This window comes from Nestor notabilis, unplaced genomic scaffold (genome assembly GCF_000696875.1).
Source record: "Nestor notabilis isolate BGI_N333 unplaced genomic scaffold, ASM69687v1 scaffold7470, whole genome shotgun sequence".
NCBI classification, from domain to species: Eukaryota; Metazoa; Chordata; class Aves; order Psittaciformes; family Psittacidae; genus Nestor; species Nestor notabilis.
The window spans coordinates 39,996-63,853 of NW_009910583.1; the positions used below are offsets into that span (position 1 = coordinate 39,996).

General features: G+C 39.7%; 1 protein-coding gene across 1 annotated transcript; it reads left to right on the forward strand.

Moving 5' to 3' along the window:
- Nucleotides 1–6,755: 6,755 nt before the first annotated feature.
- IYD (iodotyrosine deiodinase) lies at nt 6,756–21,567 on the forward strand. Its single transcript, XM_010010746.1, has 5 exons — nt 6,756–6,933; nt 15,952–16,146; nt 18,161–18,320; nt 19,454–19,610; nt 21,385–21,567. The coding sequence occupies exons 1-5, from the start codon at nt 6,756–6,758 to the stop codon at nt 21,565–21,567; spliced, it is 873 nt and encodes a 290-aa protein (XP_010009048.1).
- Nucleotides 21,568–23,858: the final 2,291 nt, after the last annotated feature.

The following is a 23,858-nucleotide window of genomic DNA, read 5'->3' on the forward strand; positions in this document are numbered from 1 at the left end:
GAAAAGTTGGAGGGGGATTGGACAGATGGGCAGATCCAACCCATAGAAAAGAGGAGGCTGTGGATGCCCTTGGAGGTAAGGACAGGGCTTCAGGCTTGCGATGGTTTTTGTCAGGAGGCTGGAAGATGAAACTCATCCAAAGCACATAAAGAAGAAGAAAAAAAAAAACCTAAAAAACCCCATAAAAAACCCCAAACCCTTTGAACATTGCTGTTTATGATTACGTAGGAATTCAAGGCTTCCTTTATGTTCATAGCTGGAAACTGTTTCCTTAGATGAAGTTTTTAGAGGCTCAGATGTAATCAGCTAAGAAACTCTTCAAATAAACTAGCGGTGTTTTGATTTGGTGCAAATAAGAAGTGAAGTAATAGAAATAGCTATTCCAGGAATAGCTGAGGCTTTGAAATGCTGATTTTAAATGCTGCATGCTGCCATTCAGCTGTCCTGTCATAACAGGGTGGAAAGAAAGACAATTTACCTCTCTGTAAGCAGACACACACAAAAAAGTATTATAGCAATTGGAAAGAGAATTCCACCTCTGAGAAGGAGGAGGTTTAATTTGTTTGGGTTTTGTTTTTTTTTTTACCTTTTATTTTATTTTTTGTTCTTTTGTTTTCCTCCAGTAATTCTTCTTTGCATCAAAAAGACAATAGCAATGTTTCTTACATCAGCTACAAAGGATATCCAGTTATCATTTCTCTACTGCTGTTACGTGACTTCACATCATGATTTGAGAAGTCTGATCTGTAAATCAGACTGCTGTAAATTCACTGTAAACACTCATTTTCCTGCACCATGAACTGATGGGGAAGAGAGCTCTGGGATGATGCTTGTGCTGTAATCAGCCCAGGCAGAGCACATACAGACTCTATGTACTGGTGGATGAAGGCTGGGGAGCTGCTTTGTTCCCTCGCCTCAGGCAGTATGGACATACAGAATCTGCCTTTTGAATGTCTGTCTGCATCTTGCTCCACCTTCCCCTCTTTGGCCTGATATGCAGAGAATTAATTTGCTGTGATAATCTATACGGGAGAGGCTACTCTCAACTTGCTGGCTATTGGAAAGGGGGCATTGCTACGCCTCCTTCCTCTTCTCTAAGCACCCCTACTCTGAAGAGGTTATAAGAGCTTCACAGGCTGTGCTATTCCACCTACGATGTGACTATTCAGATATGGCCCATTATACTTACTTTTTTCTCATGGGCTTGTTTCAAAGGTAACTCACAGAACAAAACCACATTTTAACACAGCCTGTTCTGAGTCTATGCCTAAAAGAGATTATGGAAAAATAATATTTTGTCTTTATGTACTTATTTATCCCTATAGTTGGGGCAAATAACTTTCAAAGTCTGTGTTATCTGCAGACCCTTGGTGGTTTTTCATCTAAGTTCAGTAATGTTTTCAGGATCTCTGCTTAGAGAGCTGAAGTTTTAGTGAGTTCCTGAAAACTCGCCTGTGCAACTTTACTTCAATGAGTAGCACTGTTAATATGTACCAGACTCCTGCCTTACTCCTACGTGTTCATGGTGATAACACTGGTACAGCAGTAGCGAATTGCTCCTTCCGGTATGAATCTGGGGGTAAATTAATTTCTGGGTTAAGATTTAAGTTATTTTCTGAAATCAGAAATACTTTTAGGACCACTATTGTCCCATTGAGCATGAGCAATGGTTTATCTGGTACCACAGATCCTAATAATGGATTATTCTACTTAGAAAGGTATTGAATAGTGTTGTCTGTATTGCTAGGTTATTTCTTTTGCCCTGTAATATATAAATATAAGGAGCTTGCAACTGAAGGGCGTTATATTGAGGGCAAACGGAAAGAATTGCTCTACTGCATGGTGCATCGTCTCATGCTTTCGTTGCTATGGGATGTAATTGTATTACCCACTGTACTGTTAGATTTCAAAAGGCTAGTTCATAAGCAGTAATAACATTGGTGGCAATCTGAGCTAAGTTAATGAAAAAGATAATCAAATCTAATGCTACAGGGCAAGATATCTGATATCTCCAGGGGTCACAAAGAGATCATACAGCTGACTCGGGAGAAGAGAAGGAAGCAGTTGTATGTATGGAGTGCAGAAGAGGCAGGAGACAGCAGAAAAGCAAGGGTCACCTTGCTCAGCAGCAACGTGTGCTGCTCACTGAGAGAGGCAGGAGGGTATGTGCTAGACGTATCATCAAGATAAAGATGCTCATCAAGCTAATGGTATTTTTAGTAATGCCAATACCTGATGATGTATAAGTTTCAGCTGATCGCAGACATTTGTCTCTATGTGTTGACTGAGAAATTGGATTAAGTAGTTAATGTGTGCTTCTACCTAGCCCATAGCAGATACATACTTAGCTGGGGGCTGATCATGGACGGCATTGGAATAGCCTTTTATTTGTTTTTCAATGAACACCTACTCCAGTCTGAAACTCACTTCTGCCCCTGATGCCAATGTAATATTTTATTGCATCTTTAGACAATACCCAGTGGTGACTTTTTTTCTGCTTCTAACTATAAATGCAGCAAGTTTTCTGTGTGGACACTTTCACCACCATGTATTGGTTTACCACTGACAGTGGCTTATGCACTGTAGCAGAAATAGTGCATGTGCTCCTTGTAGGTAAGTAACTGATAATGCTCAGCATGGAAGATGTGCAATGGTGACAGTAGTTGGCATCCAAGTGTGTGTTTTCTCACACAGACTTGTGCTATATTTATTGCAATTACCTCCTTCATCCTTTGTACCTTCCCTGTTAGCATTTTTCTTTTTCTGCTTCTGCTCTCCTTTACACAGATCTGCTTTTGACTAATGTAACAATTCTTATACCAAGTCCTAGCCACATGAGGCCATCTAGTGCTATAGCTTGTGTCTGTACATGGCCAAAGGTAGGTAATTAGGAAACCCAAGAAAGCTAAGGACTGCATGAAAGGGTCCCTCCTTTCATATACCCTTCCAAGTCTCAGAGACTTCCTAAATTAGGTGGTTTAACTACCATACTGTGCATTTGATAATCCAATCTGAAAAGAAGTTTTGAATCCTTGTTTAAGTGTCTAGATAAATATTATTGGTTTCCTACAGCATCCAATAAGAAGTCTTAAGAGTTCTCCAGTAAAGTACTAATAGAAAAACAGTGTCAGCAAAAACTGTGGGGGCTGATGATTTTGGCTCTGCCTAGCCATTCACAGCCTTCCCTTCTACTTCTGTGCATTTATGCAGCTCACATTCATCCTATACAGATAATATGTTCACTGATGATTTGTGCATATGGAGGCTCTCCTATCATTTACATCTTCTGTGCAACTCTTCTGTTAGATCCCATATGCACATAAGAACTCATCTAGAGATTTGTCCCAGCCTAGCAATGAGACAATCTCACAGTAATGCCATAAGACTCTTCCAAGCAAGATGAGAGGGAATGCTGAGGTCATAAGGATGATGGGAAGAATCAGTGGGGAATATCCAAAGCAGAGATGAAGCTGCATAACATAGAGCTCATGGCCTGGTGCTGAAAGGTGGCTTTGCTTTCACACAGTCCATCTATGGTAGGTCGGTGAAACAGAGGAGGTCATAAACTGGTCTCCCAAGCCTTAGCAGCAGTCTCACATGATCTTAGTGCAGAGCTAACACACTGCATGGTACCATCTAGATATGTCCTGGTAGCCTATAAATGAGAAAAATAAAGGGCTGTATTTGATACTTGAGGACATTTTTTTTCTTCAGAACAACAACTATGCACAGAATTTAATGGGACATAATGAAGAAAGAACTTTTGGTCCAAAAGCTTTTAGTATGATGGTCTGCATCTTTTAAGTGTTTACATGGATTTCATGCAGTAATACTTAAATACTTTGGTGTTCTCAATAGCTCTATTTCTATGAAAACTTTCTAACTTCTTTTCACCTCTGTCAGAAAAGCTTCATTAATTCCTAGGAGCAGGGTTATTTGTAATGTTCCTTCTGAGTTTTCTGAAATAGAAAAATAAAAATCCAGCTGCTAGGCATTAGGTTTTACAGTAGAACAGAAGGAATAATGGTAATAAATCTTCTTGAATTTCTCATGATAATAATAATTACATTCCTATAAATCTTGGGTTGAAAAGAAAAAAAAAAAACCCAACCCAAACCCCAGAAAAACTGATTAAAATCTACCATATAAAAATTGACTGCTTCTACCCACTCCTCCCCACAGTTCCTGAGAGCATCACTGTGTCTATATTTTGAATGATTGTGGTATGGAGTTATTGAAACTAAATCAGGTTTTAATAAAACAAGGTATTGAGGGATTTCTGTGGGGCTGAAGTTCAAGGTAACAGTCTTGAATATATAACACCAAATATAGATTTTGCTTAAGTTAATACCAAAGGGACTTTAATTTACCTTGTTTTCTTTTTCTGCTCTACAAAAGAAAAATTAATATCTCATCACCTCTAAAAAAGTCAGTTATTCCAGAAAAGTGAGACATTACAAAGTTCCCAGCATTGCAAGTAGAGGTAGTTATTTTAAACAATAACATTCAACCTTCTATATTGCTTCTCTCACTCTTTCAGCACAGCCCTGTCTCTCTGCAGGATGGATTCTCAGCTGCAAAGCATCCAGATCCTAATTTATGTGTATGTGAATATTCAAGGTTAACAAGAATATACTCCCTGTGGGAGAAACAGACAGTGCTATTCAGACCACTTTCTTTCTTCCTTCCTTGCCATAGAGTAGGCTGTTGAAAATATGTCTGATGAAACTGCAGGTTTCTATTCTACTCATGAACAAATTTAATGTTTCTAATTGGGATTAGGTGAAGTATCTCTCCCCATGACTGGATGGCCAGCAGGCATGATAAATGAGTTTAAATATCTGCTGTAAATTGAGGAGAGAATAAATTCAACTCTTTTTCCCACATGATAATTGTCATCCTTTCTACTCCTGTACAGTGTATGTGTTTTGGAGCTTTTTGTATGTGCAGTCCAAGATCAATGATCCAAGCAGATGTCCTATGTCACAACTTGACTGGAGAGTAGGGACGAGAAGATTCATGGCTTGGATTTTCAAGCAGGTCGCCTTCTTAGCCAGAGGGAGGTGCCTGTTTATTGCCAGTTTTACTAGATTAGATACTTAAGCACAGCTTTTGCATATCCTCTTTATTTCATCTCTGATTGACTTATGCAGGAATTTGTCTGGTTCTGAGGATACCCTTCTTACACAGATCCTCACACATTGCCTGGAAGGACCAGGATCTACCAGGACCTGGGGACTCTGTAGGATGCACTGCAAGAGCAGTGAAATATTTATTCTGTATATATTGTTGTGCCACCCAGCCACTGTGGCCATACATCCCTCTTCTTGTGCAGCAACCTGGTCATTAATCTGTGCTTCCTGACACACAGACCTTTCCCCAAGGTAGCATTTGCTCAGGCATGGGAGCCTTTGGAGCAGCAGTGTCAAATGGGACCAGTAAGAGTGTCCAGTGCTGCAGAACCAGTGGGGTGAGGGATGTGAGTGGCTAGGGTATGGACTGAATCTGTCTAGATGAAACCTGTGCAAATTCTCTCCGCTGTCTATGCCCTGGTTTCCACATTAAGGAAATGGGGGGTTCCTTAGGCAGGACCTGCAGTGCTCCCTAGCAGGTGCCAGTTGCAGTGCATGATGTACCAAGGCCCTGAGACACACCCTCTCCTGGAATATTTACAGCCATGACTGCTCCTAATTACCTTGGGTGGTCTTATCCAAAATGCATATTAACTTGCCATGGATTTGGAGACTTCAGGGTTAGCCTTACGTAGATAAAGCTTGGCAGGGCTGTTGCTTAGCTTGGTGCTGGTGCCTGCCTGCAGCACACCCCTCAGCAGCCACTGTCATCTGGCATTTCATCATCCAGGTGTCCCAAAAATCCCAGATAAAGACATCAGTTCAGTGCTGCTCTGCTGGTTCAGTTCCCAAGCAGCTGGCTGAGGTAAAAAACGGGTTAAGCATTTAGACATTGACCATTCTTGGATTAGACTGGGGTGCTATCACTTTCTAATCTTTCCTTTGATAAGACAGCTGAATTGCAGTTTTAAAGTTCAGTGTAGCCTAGATATTCAGTCCTCAAACATTTCTTACTTTGACTCCCTGAATTCTTCTTTTTTCTTCCCCCAAGAACATACGGGTTTAATACAGGGTTCTGTGAATCATCTCATTCATGCTTCATACAGAGGTAGCACTGCCACTTTACTGATCTGTTTTATTGACCTGTTTACATAGCCGAGGGTGGAGCTGTAAGCTGACAGTCGATTGGTGATATTCTAATTTCCTGGGATACCTGCAATATGACTGATTTTAAGAGTTAAACATTGAAGAGAACCCATCAGTTTTTAAAAGTCACACTCCCACTTGGCTCTTTCTCATAATCATTATACACAAGGTTACTGGGATCTCCATAACAATAAAAATACGGGGGAGAAGTCTTTTGCCTTAGTTTGGCATTTTGGAAGATTTTTTTTAATTCATACTGCACTCTACAGCATTTATGCATTTATAAATGGTCTGTGCCTCTGCTTACTGTTTCTTAGCAGTTTCTTTCCATAAAATATATAAATCTGGGTCTGCTTAAGAGCCAGAGCACATCACAGATGAGATTGTGGGGGTGGTGACTGAAAAATAGAAGCTGGATAGGGTCAAGGACTGAACCTTGGGTCCACCCCTTTCTGCTTACTGCTGAAAGTAAGTAAGCTCTTCCCTTTTCAGATGAAACTACTGAACTTGGAGGGAAGACTCCACATTTCCATAGTCATGACACTCTTTTCTTCCCTAACCCCAGTCTTTATAGCCATTATATGTATTTTGATTGGGGTAATACTGAAGACTAACAAAGAGAAGGAAAAACATGAGACTAAAAGCAAGCCTGTCTCTCATCCGTGGGTGGATGAAGATTTAAAAGATGGTACTGGCCACCACTTAGAGGAAGAAGGTAAGAAAAAACTTATCCATTCGATCTCTTTTGTTGTTTGAATTTTATCTGCTGATATGAACAAGGGAGATGCAATCTTCTGGACTTCTTCACAGTGATAGCAATACATAGTTGTACACTGCTGCTGTGCCCTTAGCTTCTCAGCTCCCTGGAAGGAGGCTGTCCCCATGTCATGCCAGTTTTGGTGTAAATCTCTATTTCCTCCAGATTCTGCATGTCAGAAAGCAAAAAGAAAATGAATTTTCAAAGGCCCCTGTCTGTCCCTTTGCACAGCAGATATGGGGTATATGAAGGACAACTAGGAAAAGAAAGGAGATATTGCTGAAGTCCCCCCAGCTTTTTCCCAGGACTCATTAGTGTGAGCAAAGGGTAGACCTGAGCAGAGAGTTTCTATCTGCAAGCTGATTTTGTAGTTTCATCCCACTTTACCATCCAGCGCTACATATTTGGTCTCAGCACCCCCAGAAAAGTCGGAAATGGGTTTCTTACAGTTCTTACAAAAGTCTTTCATTTGTGAGAGCTGAGAATGTCCATGAGAGCTTTAGCTGGGTTAGTAGGGGGATCACTTGGGAGCTGTGTTGATCAAATATTTAAGAACAAAATATGGTGATGGTGCTAATCTGTTCACCAAACTGCATATTTGAACCTGTACAGAATGCCTCTTTTTTTCAGTAGTGATTTCTGATGCACAGCTTGGACAAAGGTCTGAACACAAAATGTGTCCTTCCTTCTTTTTGCTCCCTGACTATCCTCCATAAGTTCCCTTTATTGCCTTATGAAATTACGAACTTCATAGGAACAGAGCTTTGTAGATTTTTAACTTGCAGTTAATGCAGGTGGTGGTTTTGGTCTTTTTTTTTCTTCTTCTAAAGCTAGTTTCAAAGGCTTTTTGTGTGTTTTTTGTCCCATAATGACACATTCTCTGTCTGCCTCTAGAAATCTTGAAACTTACATTGTTTTTCTGCACATAGACCTATTTCTAAAAACTGTTGTTTCTCTTTATTTCTCAGTGTTCTGTGAACTTTGAGTTAATGATGTTCTCTATCGATTTCCAGACATAATTGATACTTGGAACATTTTAAACCATGTAGACTATTTCCCAAGTATACAAAATATCTTTAAAAATCCATTCATATGCTGTATCCTTCTTTGTTCAATGTGAAATAGGTTCTCTATAAAATTATCCCATATTTCTTTTGTCACTAAAAGCTTACTCATTCGTTTAAACTGCCACAAACTAAAATTCCTGTGGATAATTCAAGTTATAATCTATGAATTATTACTGACATACATCTTTGACTACAGCTGTTTCTATCAATTAAAAAATTTAGATCCTCTAAATAAACAAACCTATTTGCTCTTAATAAGGAGTCTCACTGCCAGAGCTCCATATATAAAGTATTATTCTTCTATGTCTTAGTTGTTTTCCCTTTTATTCAGGAGCTGAATTCAAAACTGTACTAGTTTGCTGTTGCTAAAAGGAGAATGATTTATTTTTAAATAAAACTTCTCTCAAGTTACCATGTCATCCAATGAAATCAGATTTTTTTGCTATGTTGTTTTTAACAACAAAAAAATTATCTTTCCCTTAATGGCATGTCATTCAAACCAACATCTTTGCAAAATAGGCATGTCTTTTATTTCGAGAAAAATTAAAATAATTGCATCATGCTTAGGGAAGTTTTTCTTCAACAGTGGAAAGCCCAGCCTAAGTGAGAAGAGACTATGGTAAGGATCTGCTACTCTGCTAATGCTATAATTAAGGATCAAAACATATTCATATTGTCACTGTTAAAATTTTCACTGACTGCACTAGATGCTGAAACAGAAATATGAATTTAAACAGAGATTTTCTTAATAATAAAGAGTATTTTATTTGCTATGTAAATTCTGCTACTGTACTAATGTATCTTTATCAGAAAAGCTCATTTTCACTTAAATGTCTCAAGCTGACTTGTGTTTAAAGATAAAGTTCCTTTGAAGAGCATTTGAGTTAGGTGAGATCAAACATTTTTAAGGTCTTGTCTAAAGCTAGAATCTAGGGCTGCTGTAGGTAAACGAGTTGAATTTTGAACAGCCCCCTGACAGAAACGGATGGCTGAAGACCAAGTTTCCATGACCAAGGTGAGGGTGTTTTGCCAAGAGAGTGAAGTGGTCTGTAAGTAAAACACTGAACTTGCTCAGGCAACATCAGCCCTGTGAACATTCCCTGAAGTGGCACCAGCAGGGATGTTCCCCTGAGAGGGGCATACCTTTGAGCAGCAAAGCATTCAATGTGACTAGGTGAACTGCTTGGGCAGACTCAGTAGAGTCACTTATTAAGAGTGAAAGGTTGTAGGGGGAGGGCCAAGTGCTCCCAAGCTTGTCTGTGTTATTGTTTTAGTAGCTGAAGAGATGGATGTTTTCCAGAGCAGCCAGAAACACAGTTCTTTGGTTAAGTGGAAAGCACTCACTCAGTGCATTTGTTTAATGCCTTAACTGGCAGTACTTCAGATTTGTTTGCATACCTATCTGTCCTGTAACTTTTTCCTCCATTTATGAGATCCAGAATGAGAGATTGTTGTGCTGTGGATTGTCAAGAATGGGCTGTATGTGTGTATACCTGGCTGTGCCTTGCATTAGACCATGTGTGGTTATCAATTAGATACAGATGAAAAAGACTTTTCTTCAGCCTCGTCTTGAACAATGAATCACAAGGGTTGTCTTCTAGTGGTGGGCATCAGATTCCAAAGTAGTGATGCCTCATCTCCCTGCTTCAGGTTTACACAATTAGATCTGGATTGTTGCAAAGACAAGTTCAGTCTTTAGCTGAGGGAGCTTATTGTATATTGGTCGCTTTCTTGGTCTTATATTCAGATCAATACAACTGACAAGGTAAATACAGACTTAGTTTACAGTGGTCGGAGGATGAGGTTGAATTTTATTTGTATCCTTGTTACTCTGGGGATCAGTTACAAAGATTAATAGCAAAGGCATTTTACTGTTGTGTATTTAGATGTGGGGACTTTGGTGATGCACTCAAGGACTAGAAAGCAATGTACAAAGGCCCAAATATTCCATCTCCTCTGAAAATGCACTGCTTATTGCTTGTGATACTTCTTAGAATAGACCTCTCTCACTTAAAGTTCAAAGGCTTCCCATATCTTTTAATACTACTACTGACATAAATGAGGCAGTAGCATTGAATTTTCCAATTTGATGACACTTCATGCTTTGTGTAATTTAGGAACACGGGACTTACGTGAAGATGATGCACTACTGTGTTTATCTCCCTGCTGCTGCAGACACCTCCAGCCTTTGCCATCAGCTGAATGAAGATGAAAACTGGCCATTTTTGACCCCATTTCTTTAGCCTTGCAAGAAGCTATTCCAGAACTTTGTGCTATGGGTTAAAAAACCTCCTTTGCCTGCCTGCCCACCCAAACTTATTTAATACTGCTTTATACTAATTTTCCTGTTCCATCCTCTTGTTTAAAGGATCCTTTTCCAGCCCTGGTGTATGCTCTTCTGTGGTTCATAGACAGCAAACAGATTACCTCTCAGCTTTCCTTTTACTACATAAACCAGCAAATCTCCTCTTTATAAAACAGCCACTCCATTCCTCTGAATATCTTAAAAAACTTTCTGCAACTATATTCCAGTTTGAGGTAATTTTCACCATATTTTGGTGCTGGCTTCTTTCTTCCAGGGTCTGCCTCTTGATACTTCTTTTTCTTAAGATCCCTGATCAACTCTTAAGGTTTCCATGATCAGCCTGGTAACCACTATTTATAACCCACTAGTAAGGCACTCCATCTCTTTTAGCCGCACACTCAGCTTAGGATTGGATTCACGACTGGGATTCATGTAGTGGCAGATTATGTAGCAGTCTGCCATTAATCAAGCAATAAAACACAAGATCAGTTGCCCAGCATCTTAAGTCCAAAGAACTGAAAGCTGGCTTTATGTGCATTTAGTTGTATTTCTGTTCATCATATCTTTACACTGGAAAAGAAGATTGGAGAGGAATTCTATCCTTAGGAAGCTATTCCTTAGAGAAGATACTGGAAGAGTTGGTTTGGAAAGCAAACACATTGGTCTAGACTGAGGTTTCAAGTGAGGTTTCTCGAAGACCAGGCTCAGGACCAATTGATAATACTATCAAGTGGTCTTTTCATAAACCCAAGAAGTGTACAAGTGAAACTTCTTAATGATTTACAACTGGGAGCCAACAACAAAGAAGGGAAGTGTCAGTATAATAAATAAGTGGCTAACAGAAATGAAATGACAAGTCATTGTTCTCAGTGTATGTTATTAGATACTCATGATAAGAATTTTTGCTACAAAGTGAGGCAAAATTATTACATCATTTGTAGGCTCATTATAACTTCCCATATGAACAGCTGAGAACACAAACATGATCCTCAAATGTATCGAGAGAGGAATTTCTGATAGAGTGAGAGAAAAAATACTTTTAAAGTGAGATTTCACTTGGGATGCCTGAGCCAAAACCTTTTCAGATTTGCTTAAAAAGCAGGAAGCCTGGTGACTATTGTATATGTACAACAGGATTCATGGCAATCTTTAGAATATTAGAAAATAATAGACTCACTAGCAGGGTGTCTCTTGTCCATCAAATGATGCAATACAAGTGATGTAAACAAGACATTTGTAGTATTGTATAATGTGACCATACAAACAGGAATATGTCTAAACACAGCAATTAAAGATATAGAGAACATGCACTAAACAGATGGTGCTGATAATGATTTTAGCTTAGCATATGGATAATGTTAACTGCTAAGAGTGAATGGTAGACACACGTTGTTAGAGAATAAATAATAGATGAATTTATTTAAAAAAAATAAAAATTGCCAGGAGAGTCTGGGTTTGTGTGTCAGTTCTCTCACTTCTGGGTTCTCCTGCCTCAGCCAATATTCTCACTTTTGACTGCATTAAGGTTTTTAAGTTTTACTCACAAAACTTAAGCTTAGGTATAGTGATCCTCACACTCCTTCTCACTAGTTACCTCAGCTTTGTCCCATGTTCAGAATCTTTGAAAGGAGATTTCTTTTTTCACCATGTTGTTAAGCTGAACCATCCTCACCACACAGCAGTTTCACTTTTCACCTCTTCTTTTTACATGATGCGGGAAAAAAACTCCAAACCCAAACGATGCAAAACAAGCAAACAAACCTCTCAAAATTTAACTTGGCTTGACCTTGGGTAATACTGCAAGTTTTATACTTCCTCTCTTACAAGGTGTAGGTTTCTGTGCTAACTAATCTTTTTCTTACATTCCTAGTCGCCTACAGATCATTTAAGTGAGATGTTTATTCAGCCAATTACATCTAAGATGATTTTTACACCTCTTGATTTAAAGAAATGCCAAATCTCTCTGCTTCCTGATGCCTGAATTCTTCAGTCTAAGTTCTCCAACTTAATTTTTCATAATCCCTGATTTTCCCCAAGTTTGTTCCATTAAAAATTGAGAGAGACAGTTATGTACCTACCTTTCCTCAGCCTTGATTTTGTCTATTAAATCGAATGAACTGATAATCTCAGTTTAGTGGTACCTTTTTTTATTTTTGGTAACGTCCTCGCCTCTCACTGAAACCAAAGTGAAGAGAGTCGCCGCACCAAGAGAAGAACAAGTTGTTTGATTAAGGTATTGGATGCTTCAGTTGGGAAGCCTGGTTTCTAGTAATACCATAATATTTCCTCTTTGATCTGTACCTAGAAAATTATGCTTCTGCCAGATACTTCATAAAAATGATGTGGTTGAGGCAATATGTGTCTGTTAAAGGTGTGTCCTGTCTAGATGTGACCTTGGGGGCCTCTGTAGGTTTCGCACTATCACAGAAGGCTGTATCTCAAAAACCAACCCTTTTTCATACATGCTACTTTTTCTTTCTTTACAATCTACCACAACATCAATTATTACCTATTTTTTTATTGATATGCTTCCTGCACAAGTCAAAGCAGGTACTGGTGCTGTTATTGCATCTTCATTCTTCCCTCGCTGTTACTTTTTGTCCTCTATAGGCACTGATAGCTCGTCCAGTGTGCTGTCTAGACCCCGACACTGAACTGGCCACAGGCAACATACTCTTTCGATTAAGTACATCATCTGAGTGAGTTCTCTGACTACTGTTCTCATCCATATAAGTAATTTAATCTTGTACTTCCTCCTTCTGTTTGTCAGCATTCATGTATGTATTGATGGTTTATCACCTACTTGACTTTCCTCTCCTTGTGTTTCAAAACCAGGTACAGAGATCACAAAATTTCCCCCAGCCTTTGTTGTGATTTGACAAATCTCCTTTGTAAAGATTTTCAGTATTTTATAGGCTAATCTTCTAACTCAAAATGATTGTTGATAGTTTTGCAGTAATACTAGAGAAAGAGATGACCAAGCAGGGCTTGGATTTGCTAAGAAGCCAAGGTTAGACCTCCAAGTCACCTCCATCAGTGGTTGGATAAAAGCTACAGTGCACTGAATGTATGTTATTTTCTTCTTTTTGATAAAAACCTCATCACAAGAAAGTAAATAGTGAGAGCACATAAAAACTCTTGAGTCTTGAAGTGCATTTTAATTGACTGTTTCTAGTCCATTTCCCAAGATGCTCAACATTGTAAACTTGTGAAATAGGTAGGGATGATCATCACAGCACATTGATATAAGCACAAATAGATTAGTCTGACCTGAATTTTTCACCAAGACACTAATCCAGTACCTACTTTCAGGATAGTTTTTTGGTCAGGTTCTGCCTTCCAACAGACAATACCCAACTTCAGCTAATTTCAGGAAGTTTTTTTGTAGTCTTAAGGAAAATATTCCTCCCATATGAGTGCATATGGATAAAATTAACATGTGTGTCATTCTGTGTAACTGTTAAATCTCAGTTCAGTTCAGCAATGAATATCTTTGCTGTAGTTTCAGTACTGCTATACAAGATGGTTTTGGAAGGGAGAATGAATTTTGTTGGACCAATGAAGACAGTTGCAGGAGGCCATCCAGCTTTCAGGCCTGGAAGTCCTTTGAGAGGAGATTGCAGGAGAGGCTATGTCCCAAAGCTTGCTTATTTTCCATCTTGTCTGTGTCAATGAACACCTGAATTTCTCTACTGGCCAGACAGTTCTCGGTCAAGTCAGAAAGGGCTGATGAGTTGCCATCTCCCAAGTCCCTGTTTTTTCCTTTACAGTTTTATACTTTTTTGGGTCATCATTTTTTCTCTGAACTCTTTTGGCTGCCAGCCATCACTGTCTTGACTTCTGTTTGTGGAAAGTTTTGCTTATTGGCTTTTGCCAGCTCAATGTAGCGGTCCTTGAAAATGGCATCCTATAGTAACATGCATAGCATGGAAGAGGTGGAAAAGATGCAGAGTTCTAAACACCTCCCTGCCTTCCCTACCACTCCAAAACATGTAGGATGTTGAACACTGGGTCCCCAGAAGCAGCTCTTCCTCTTGGCATCCTATTACACCACAACACTTGCTACTGTAAACATAGCCTTTTACCCCCAAGGTATTCCCTTCAGTGACTGTGGAGGAGGAAGAGCAAAAGCAAGTGTGAAAGTTTCTGGAAGAGAATTATCACCAGAATCCAGCAGAGGGGCAAGTCTTAGCCATTTGCCATTGAATAGTAAATAACCTACTTTACTAAGTCCAAACCACAAAAGGAACACTAGGAAGAGGCATCCTTTTCCTTTGTCAGTTTGAGCGTGCAAGATGGCCACAAAAATAATCTTTACAATGGGTCACTGCTTCCCATTACCCTGGAGCCAGGTTCTTGCAGACTGTGACTGAGAGTGCTTAATGCAGGCATGAAATGTTAAACAAAACAAATTTTCTGGGTGACTTCTTTGTACGCAAAATGCAATGTATGTTATTTGGGGACCAGAATAATTCTGTTTAGATTCAAGATATGACACTGGGTATGTTGCAGTCTCTTGCACATGCTGAGCCACACTTGTGAATATTTCACTGCTGTTTATAAAATGAACAAAAAATCAGCTTGGTCTCTAAGGCAACTACATGCTACTAAAACACAGAAATAATTACTGTTTGAATTTGCGCTGGAGATTGCTATGATTCCAGAGTAAGAGCCTAATGGTGACTGAAAAAGAACTGGAATATTTTTCCTGACTCAGCCCTCTGTAGCAGATTGCTCAATACTATTGACTAGTCAAAATGCAAAATTGAAATGGCTTTAACTTCCACATCATAGTTGCAAAAAATGCTATCCCTGCTGATTCTAGGAATGCAGGGGAGAAAGAGGAGCTCTCAAAGGCAACAGAAGTGGAATTAAAAAACCCCCCAAAGAGACAGTTTTCAGTGAAATGAGGAACCATTTTGAGTTCTTAAATGAAAGGCAAGAAACACAATACCCTACATTTGATACGTTGTTATCCTAAGTATAGATGCCTGTCATCCGTTTCCTCTTATGTTGAAAGTATCATGAAACCAAAGAACTTAACCACAAAGTCACATTTGCAGAGCCTAAGCTTGTAATGCTTCTGCTATGAAACATGCATATGGAAGAAGCTGACATTCAGCTCTTCAGAGATTTTACATATATTGATTGTTAAGTCCTCTTTTTAATTTCAATAATTTAATTATTTTTTTTCTTATTAGACTGCTCAGAAAGGGACACACATGTTCACATTTACTTACTGAGAAAAGAGGGCTGAAGGTTTGGCCACCTTTTTACCACTGTTTCAGCTTGTAACCCATTTTTACAGGCAGGCTTGCAGACTGAAGTGGAGATGGCTATATCTTCTTTGTGGATCACACTTGCTACAGCCAGCCAGGACCCTCTTGCCTCTTGGTATTTAAACAAGGTGTTTATTCAGTAGCTGGAGCTAAGGATCAATGAGTTGTGTCAAGTGGAACCTCAAACGTTGTCTTTCCAGTGGTGTAGAAGTGGAATGTATGCCAGTGCAGGCCAAAGTGCATTATGGTGGTGAATGCCAAAGGTATAAATAGTGTTCTCCAGAGGAAAACAAAAAAATTCCTAACCACTTTTACTTTCTTGCAGAGATGGATGGAGAGTGGCAAGGACTTGAGGAAAATGTTGCCCATGTCCCCTTCTCTGTGGAGCACTACACTGAGGCTGAAATGATTAAAAGGTCGAAGATGTTTTATGAGCTTCTTAATAAGAGGCGGTCTGTCAGGTTTCTTAGTGATGAGCCGGTCCCCAGGGAGGTTATCGATAATGTCATCAGAACAGCAGGTATGGTACCAAGTGGTTCAAGGTGTGAAAAAGAAGGATCAGCAATGCTGTTCAATGGTGTAAAAGTGATGTGGAAAGGCCAAGGGAATTGGCATTTGGCTTATGGTTTTCCTAGTTTCACCTGTAGCTATAATGCATGAGCACCCATTGATTAATTGGAAATTACTCTGCTTCAATATCTATGTGTCATGGGTTGATTTGGAGCATTCTCAGTTCCTTTGTATCTGCAGTGCAAAAGGGAAAAAGAACATTTCTACATATGAAACAAAACATTTTCAAGCTTTGAAAGATGTTATTTAGCATAAAATCGATGTACAGTTTAGTGAGACATCTTTCAAACAGAAATATTGAAGTGTGTTTTCTCAGAAATGTCAAACCATGTGTACTTCACATGCTTTAAAATTTCATGTATTTTGGTGATATTTGTCATGTATGGGCTTTGTTTCTTGTTTGATTTGGTTTTTTTCCAAACAAATCAATGAAATTGTCTCAGCCATAAATAGTTGACATAAATGATTAGGGTTTATTATGGGAAAGAAGTTTCAGTCCAGAACAAAAAACTTTTCCAGTCCTTTCAAATCAGTTCCAGGCCCCTACTGCATATAGTTGGAGTGTTATGATGAGGAAGCTGATGGAGGTTATTTAACTGAATGTCAGAAATAAATTATTTTTTTTTTTAGAATTTATGTGTTTCAAATCATTACTGTCACATCCTGGACTAATCTCATCTCTGATCTAGTAACATTGACTTCACCCAGGAGTGGTTTTGACCCTTGTTATTTCTCTTATTCTATGAATCAGCTACTGCTAATATAAAAAATATTAGAGAAACTCACATAGAAAATTTTAGAGAAAAGTTCAGTAGCCTCTAGCAGGATTAATAATACAGACATTCTTAGCATTTGAGGTACATTGTTTTCCCATTAAAAACTGGAAGCAGCTTTGTTACTGCACTGTAACAAGTCTCCATCTTCCTCTGATTAGCTGGAAGTCATTAAAACACTGAGCATGTTTTGGCAAATGCAGCAAAGCGAACAAGCCTAGAGTGCAGATGAAGTACTTAGTAACCCTGAAAGCTTTGGGCTGTGTAAGGAAAAAGAAAACAAAGCAAAGCACAAACGTCATCAGTTCTTAGCCAAACCTGAGAAGAGGCAAGGTTCACAATATAAATACATTTTAATATAAAAGATAGTTCAAGCTGCTCATTCAGTGTTTCTCAAACTGAAATCAGTGCTTAGGTAAGCAAATACTGTATGTGTTCAAGACCTTTCAAAAATATTTTTGAAATGTATATCAGGGGCTAGAGAGATCTAAATAGTTTCCTTATCTGTCAGCCTGCAGAGATATCTGTACCCTTCAGCTTCTGGCTTTCATCCTCTAGGCTGTTAAAATATACTCCAGTGGTGCTGGGGTGTAATAATCAGGGCTGAATGAGCAAGTGCAGATTTAATATGTGCACACCTACATACACCAGCTGTCTCTGGGACAACGAACTCAAACCTGTATGCTTTATGGCAGATGTCAGTGTTGTGCAGCTCCTCATCTTTGTCAGTCAGCGACAGATTCCTGGGGTGGTCACTTAGCCTTGTTTACCTGAAAGCCATTAGCTTTGCCCTTCAGCTAAAGCTGTGTCTCAAAGTTTGGGTGCATATTTAGACAGTGTCTTGCTTTTGTTATAATGCTTTTCAATAACATTACTGTGTGTATATATTGCACCATAATGCTACCTCATCACAACAACCACGAAGGAGTTTTTACACATCCCTGACTTTGGTTTCCTGTAAGATGGCTGTAAGAAAATACCAACCTCTGTCGTTCAATGACACTTCACAGTCTTTGAGAAAGAAATGAACAGGATTGTCTGCCAAAATTTATCTCAGTCCTTTTTTCCCTGTCTCATCCACTTGCTTTTCCATTGCTCTGTCGGTCAGCCTGAAAGCCCGCAAGGAAGAGCTGGTATCTCTCTCTGCACACCCTTCCCTGGGTTTTCATCTTTCCCTGTTTTTGTATGAAGGTACTTCACCCAGTGGAGCACACACTGAGCCCTGGACCTTTGTGGTAGTGCAAGATCCATATTTAAAGCATAAGATTCGTGAAATTGTAGAAGAAGAAGAAGAAATCAACTACAAAAAAAGGATGGGAGACAGATGGGTTAATGACCTGAAAAGACTGAGGTATGGAAAACTCAGTGGGCTAAGTGGTTTGAAGGGAGCTGTGTTTTAGTCTAGGAAAAACTATATTGGGAAGTTTCAGGCAGGCTCCAGCTCCGCCAGCCACCCCTTAATTTCAGGAAGGGGAGAAAAAAAAAAAAAGAAACCTGAAAAATATCCAGCTTACTTTTTGAAACCTTCACTTGTGATAAAGTGATAAAAGAAGCTTGTCTTGAATTCTTCTAGTATCCTTTTCCATTTCTTTCTCCCTCTCGCTTTTAATCTATTTCTAAGGTTCATGCTGGGAAAGAAAAACTTAAAAATACATGTAGAATCCTGCCTTGGTGGCTGGTACATAAAATTGCCTCCAGTAAAAGGGATTATACGCTCTCCAGCTTGAAACTTTTCCAAGCATTTGGCTTCTTTGTTATTTTTTTTTTTCCTATGTAACCTCTGCTGCCACAATGCCTGTCTCAGTTTTTTCCTGTTGTTCACCTTAAAATGAAGCTTCCTAAGTTGTTGGGATCTTTGCTGCCAACTGAGGTAGTCCCACAACTTGCCCCTATACAAGTGCTGAATTACGCAATATTTCATTGTTCCAAAGTCTGACTGACTTGCTTAATTTTACACAATGGGAAGATGTCTACTGAGCCTTGGCTTGTCAAATGAAGCATGTGCTTAAAGCTTGAGACTATATTTAGGTTTACACCTTAGACCAAGAAGTTTTGAACTTTTCTGCCAGCAGTTTTCCCTGCAATCATGAAAATGTTGGCACTGCTGGTAACAGGTGGACCTGCAAATCTGCAAAATTCCAGGAATTAAACAATTTCAAGGACAAATGCTCATGAGGCCAGTTCATAAATAAGAAGTCAAGGCCTACCTTCTGTTTTTATGCAGTTCCACTCTTCAGAGTGAGCAACGTCAACTCCTCAGCTGGATCTGTTAAAATTGAGAACTTTGTTTAAGATTATTTTTTTTGGTCAGAAATGTTTCTATTTAAGATGATAATACTTTATCTTCTGCAATAAGTGTTCTAAGCTTTAGTCTACTGCTATAATTGTCCTGTGCCTTTAGTGTCCCTTTGCAGACAGTAAATGTGACTTACAGCAAAGTGAAAAGGTTGCAAAATAAATGTCTTAAACATTATTCTTTTGCAGGACAAACTGGATCAAAGAGTACTTGGACACTGCTCCATATCTGATCCTCATTTTCAAGCAGGTGTATGGGTTGCTTCCCAATGGCAAAAAGAAGACTCACTACTACAATGAAATCAGTGTCTCTATTGCCTGTGGTATCCTTCTTGCTGCACTGCAGGTATGCTGACAGAACAGACATACTAGGAGTCAATATATTGGTTTGGATTACATAACAAGGTTATTCTGCCCAAACGAGGGTGGAACCCAATTTAAATTTTAACATTATCAATCTTCTGGATTACTCCAATTCCTGACACTACATCTTAGTTTTGAGTTTTGAAGTTATTCTGCACACGTCTATGTCTGAGAAGGTGGTTCCTATCCTCTGGTTAACAGGAAGAAAAACATAACGCAGCTTGTTTCCAGAGTTGTCATTCCACTCCTGGAACAAGCTTTAGCTCCTGTGGTTTCTGTCTTGTGCTAACAGGGCTGACAGGGTCTGCAGACTACTCTAGCACAGCTGTGCAGTGCCACACTGTCCCCTTCTTTTCAGTAATCCCTAAAAAATGGCTTGACCCCAAATAATTTTCAGTGCACAGTGCTGAAAAAAAATCAGGGACATATTTCACAGAAGCAGCTATACTATTTCAATCAGTCTTTCTGAGGCATTTCCAAAAGTGAATTGATTTCTAAAGCTCAGCATGTTTGACACCAGTCAGTGGATTTTCTCAGTGGTTTTTCTGTGCTCAGTTTCACGTGTTGTATCTGATGTACTCACACAAGTGTTTAAATAGTGAAGCTATTCCGATAGTTAACTTGGCCTGTCAGCAGGATAACAGCAAGGTGTCACGTCTTATGTCAGACCTATTTCCTGACAGGAACTGCCATTTCTCCTCCATTCTGTTTTGAGTGACACTTCCCTTCCCGAATTGCTGCTCCTTGCGGGGATCTTCAGATAAGAGAAATCTGAGAAGTGAGAAGTGCAGAAGCACACTGCTGGGATGTTGCTGCTCCGCAGCTGCACAGTGCCCTGTATTGTCCCTCCATGGAGCTGGGAGCAAAGGGAGTGCACAAGGAATGGGGCAGAACTAACACTATGTCACTAGTGCCTTAGTCAGAAGCAGTAGGACTGACAAGGTGAGACAGCCCACTATCAGGTGGGATTTCTGAGGCTCCCTACGAACTGGTAGGCTCCTTAGTGCTGCCTCTTTCCCAACTCCTAGAAATTAATTGACACCACTAGTGTAGTGAAAGTAGAATCATGTATCTGCCAGGGAAACAAACGGATCCTTAAGACTTCTAGTACCAGGCAGATGTATAACAAATTTAGCAGAGTGCCAGTAAAAAAAGAATTATTTCCAAGGCAGTAGATTGTCAAGTGCCTCTGTGTGCAGACTCATTTTCTAAATTAAAGTTTGAGAATACATCACAGAGTTTGGTGTGGTAAACTGTAAACTCATTTTGGGGGTTGGACTAGGTGATCTCCAGAGGCCACTTCCAAATCTAACAGCTCTGTGATTCTGTGAAAGGACATAGTGCCATGGACTCATGATATTCAGCACCACCACTATTATCTCTTCTCTTCAGAAGATCATAGAGATTAGTTAACATGAGAAGCACTTCTTCCAGGCTGACTTTTATACCTCAAAGCCTGTAGCCATGGGCCCCCCATGACAGTGAGCACTGCAGGCAGGCGCCTGCTGTAAAGCACACAGACATTTCAGGCAGAATGTGCCATTGCTGTACTTCTCTATAAGCAAAGCAGACATCTTCTTATGGTACTGTTGAGGCTATTAGTAAATCAGATGTTCTAAAGCCTGCAGCAGAGTCTAACAGAGCAGCATTTCTGGGCTAGTCAATAGGAGAATGTGTAAAGGTCCTGTAGGAAATAATGGATACAAATACAGAGCACAGACGTCTGTCTCATTCTATTGCTGTCTGTCTTGCTGCAGAACGTGGGTCTGTACACAGTGACCTCCACACCCCTCAACTGTGGTCCCCAACTCCGGGTGCTGCTCCAGCGCCCGGCAAACGAGAAGCTACTCTTGTTGCTCCCTGTTGGCTATCCCAAGAAAGATGCTACTGTGCCTGCGCTGACCCGAAAGCCACTGGAGGACATCATGGTAGTCATGTGAGCCCAGTGCCACTAGGAAGGAGCACATCCCTGCTGCCAACTTGTAAGCAGCAGCCTGCTGAAGTTGTCGCTGCTGTTTCTGTGTATTGTCTTCCTATGTCATTGCTGTTCTGGCTGTTCACACCTGCATTTCTTTTAGTGCTGGTAGTTTACCAATAGCATTAAGCAGTCAAGCACTGTGCATTTGACAGGTGCTATTATCAATGAGACCAGGCAGTTGTTCCAGGGGACATGTATAAAGGCATTTAAATGACCTTCATCACCTGATTATGCTTAGGCATTGTAGGGATAAATCTTTACTTGAATGTATATTTTCCTTATACTTTCATGATTACCATTACACAGCTATTTTCACTTCAGAATTTTAAAGGAGGTTGTATTAAAATATATAAAAGGTCAAACTCAGCTGTTTTATCTTGATCAGTGTGTGCTATTTACTGTGTTCCCCTTCACTGTGTTCAGTTCTGCATAGGAGGAAGCTATTTTGCTCATATATAGTAGCATTTTCCCTACTTGATTGATCTAAAAAAACCTTATCTATAATAGGCTTTCTTAAACTATTGCTGGTACAGGAGTCTTTGTCTGGGGACACCTACTAGGAACAAGGTGTCCAAATAATTTCCTTGTTACCATTTATTTCTACATGTTCCATGCACAGTTAGATCATATGGCAGCTATCAGTTGTGCTCCCTATATTTGCTGCTTCTGCTGGAAGCAGCCCAGAGGAAACTACTTTTCTAGATATCCTGTTTATACACACAACTGTACCAGTTTAACACCCTGGAATTTAAACTGCTTTAGAGACCCTGACACATGAGAGATGCTTTCATGTCACATCAATTCAGGTATATTTATGTTTAAGGCTGCTTCTCACAAAGGCAGTGCTCCCTACTAAAAGCCTTGTCTACCTGCAGGATGTGAGGGGCATTAGTAGGGAGTTGCTCGCTGGAAGGATGGATGCTGTCGATGCCTGCGCTGGCAGAGCCCCCTCGTGGGGTTGCAGTTCCTTCCGGCTCTGCCAGCAGCACAAGATGAAAACACTGGAATCAGAGACGTCGGTCCCTGAAGCTGTCTCTATTCTGTGAAATACTTGCATACCCTGTTCTCTGCTGCATGTAACGTCAGGCAAATTTAGCCAGATTGGCTTCAGCCTTTCTTGGGTGTTGCTTGAATTAACTTCCTGCGTCTTGTCTGAAGTCAGTCCTATTCAACATAACCTGCCGTCATCTGAGCAAGTGGAGGGGATAATTTGCAGAGGTACAGCTTTTTGTGGTGTCAATGCCTCTGTCACCAAATAAGAAAAACTATTTTCCCCTTTGGCAGACCATTTTGCTGATATTTAGTAGGTATGACCATGTGTTCACCTGTTTCACTAGACCCATTTCAAATCCTCAGCAGTACAGCAATGGCAGGAAGAGTTTCTCATGAAGACCTAGTCTAAAATGAGCTTTTATAACTACAGTAAAATAAAAAAAAGAAGACCTGTGTTTACACTCTTGCAAGGTCTAAAAGCTAGTCAGGAAGAGAGGGATGAGCTGAACCAAGCCAAGGCTGACAAGCTACAGGTCCCCAATTATCAGGAATACATATTAAAGTTGCTTGTAGCAAGCTGTCCTTCTGTGCAGATGTTGCTCTGTCATATCAGGCCATTTCAAAGAAGAGTTCATACCTGCTGTACGTGTATGTAAGCCCTGTTTTGTTAATTCAGAGTTCGCACCAATAGAGAACTGAACCTCTATTGCTTTGCAATTTCTTGTAACTACAGAAATAAACTGCTGCTGCCTGGCCTTGGTGTGCAAAATAGATGGCATGTTTATTCCATGACAGCATTCAGAGATGCTTTTCCAAATGAGTTCGGTTTCAAACAGCAGGAGTTTGCATATGTAAGACTGTGTCTAGTATGGTTTCATAATTAAAAACCAAGGAACTAAACCACTTTAAAAATACACCTAAAATCATCTCAATTACAAACACTGATATATAACAATATACTTCTTTACACCAAAGAAGATTAATGGTGACTTTTTCCCCCATGTGTTGATTCCAAAAACTAATATATACATAGTAGCTGAAAAAACAAAGCCCTCACACCTACTAGATGGGAAAGATTCTATCCAGGAAAGTACTTCTGGGATCACAAATGTAAGTAAAAGAAGGTTTGTTTGTTTTTTTTCTCCCATACAAATGCTTATTCAAATGCAAGTACTCCAGTAGTATTACAACTGCTGATTATACTGCAGAGTCTCATATAAATCATATTAGTGCTCCTGTTGTGACAAACCTACTTGGAAT

Bases quoted from the DNA above. Each gene is read 5' to 3' on its own strand.
- IYD (XM_010010746.1), top strand. From the start codon at position 6,756: ATGACACTCTTTTCTTCCCTAACCCCAGTCTTTATAGCCATTATATGT. The intron at 6,934-15,951 runs GTAAGAAAAAAC...ACTTTCTTGCAG, and splicing joins CCACCACTTAGAGGAAGAAG to AGATGGATGGAGAGTGGCAA. The intron at 18,321-19,453 runs GTATGGAAAACT...ATTCTTTTGCAG, and splicing joins AATGACCTGAAAAGACTGAG to GACAAACTGGATCAAAGAGT.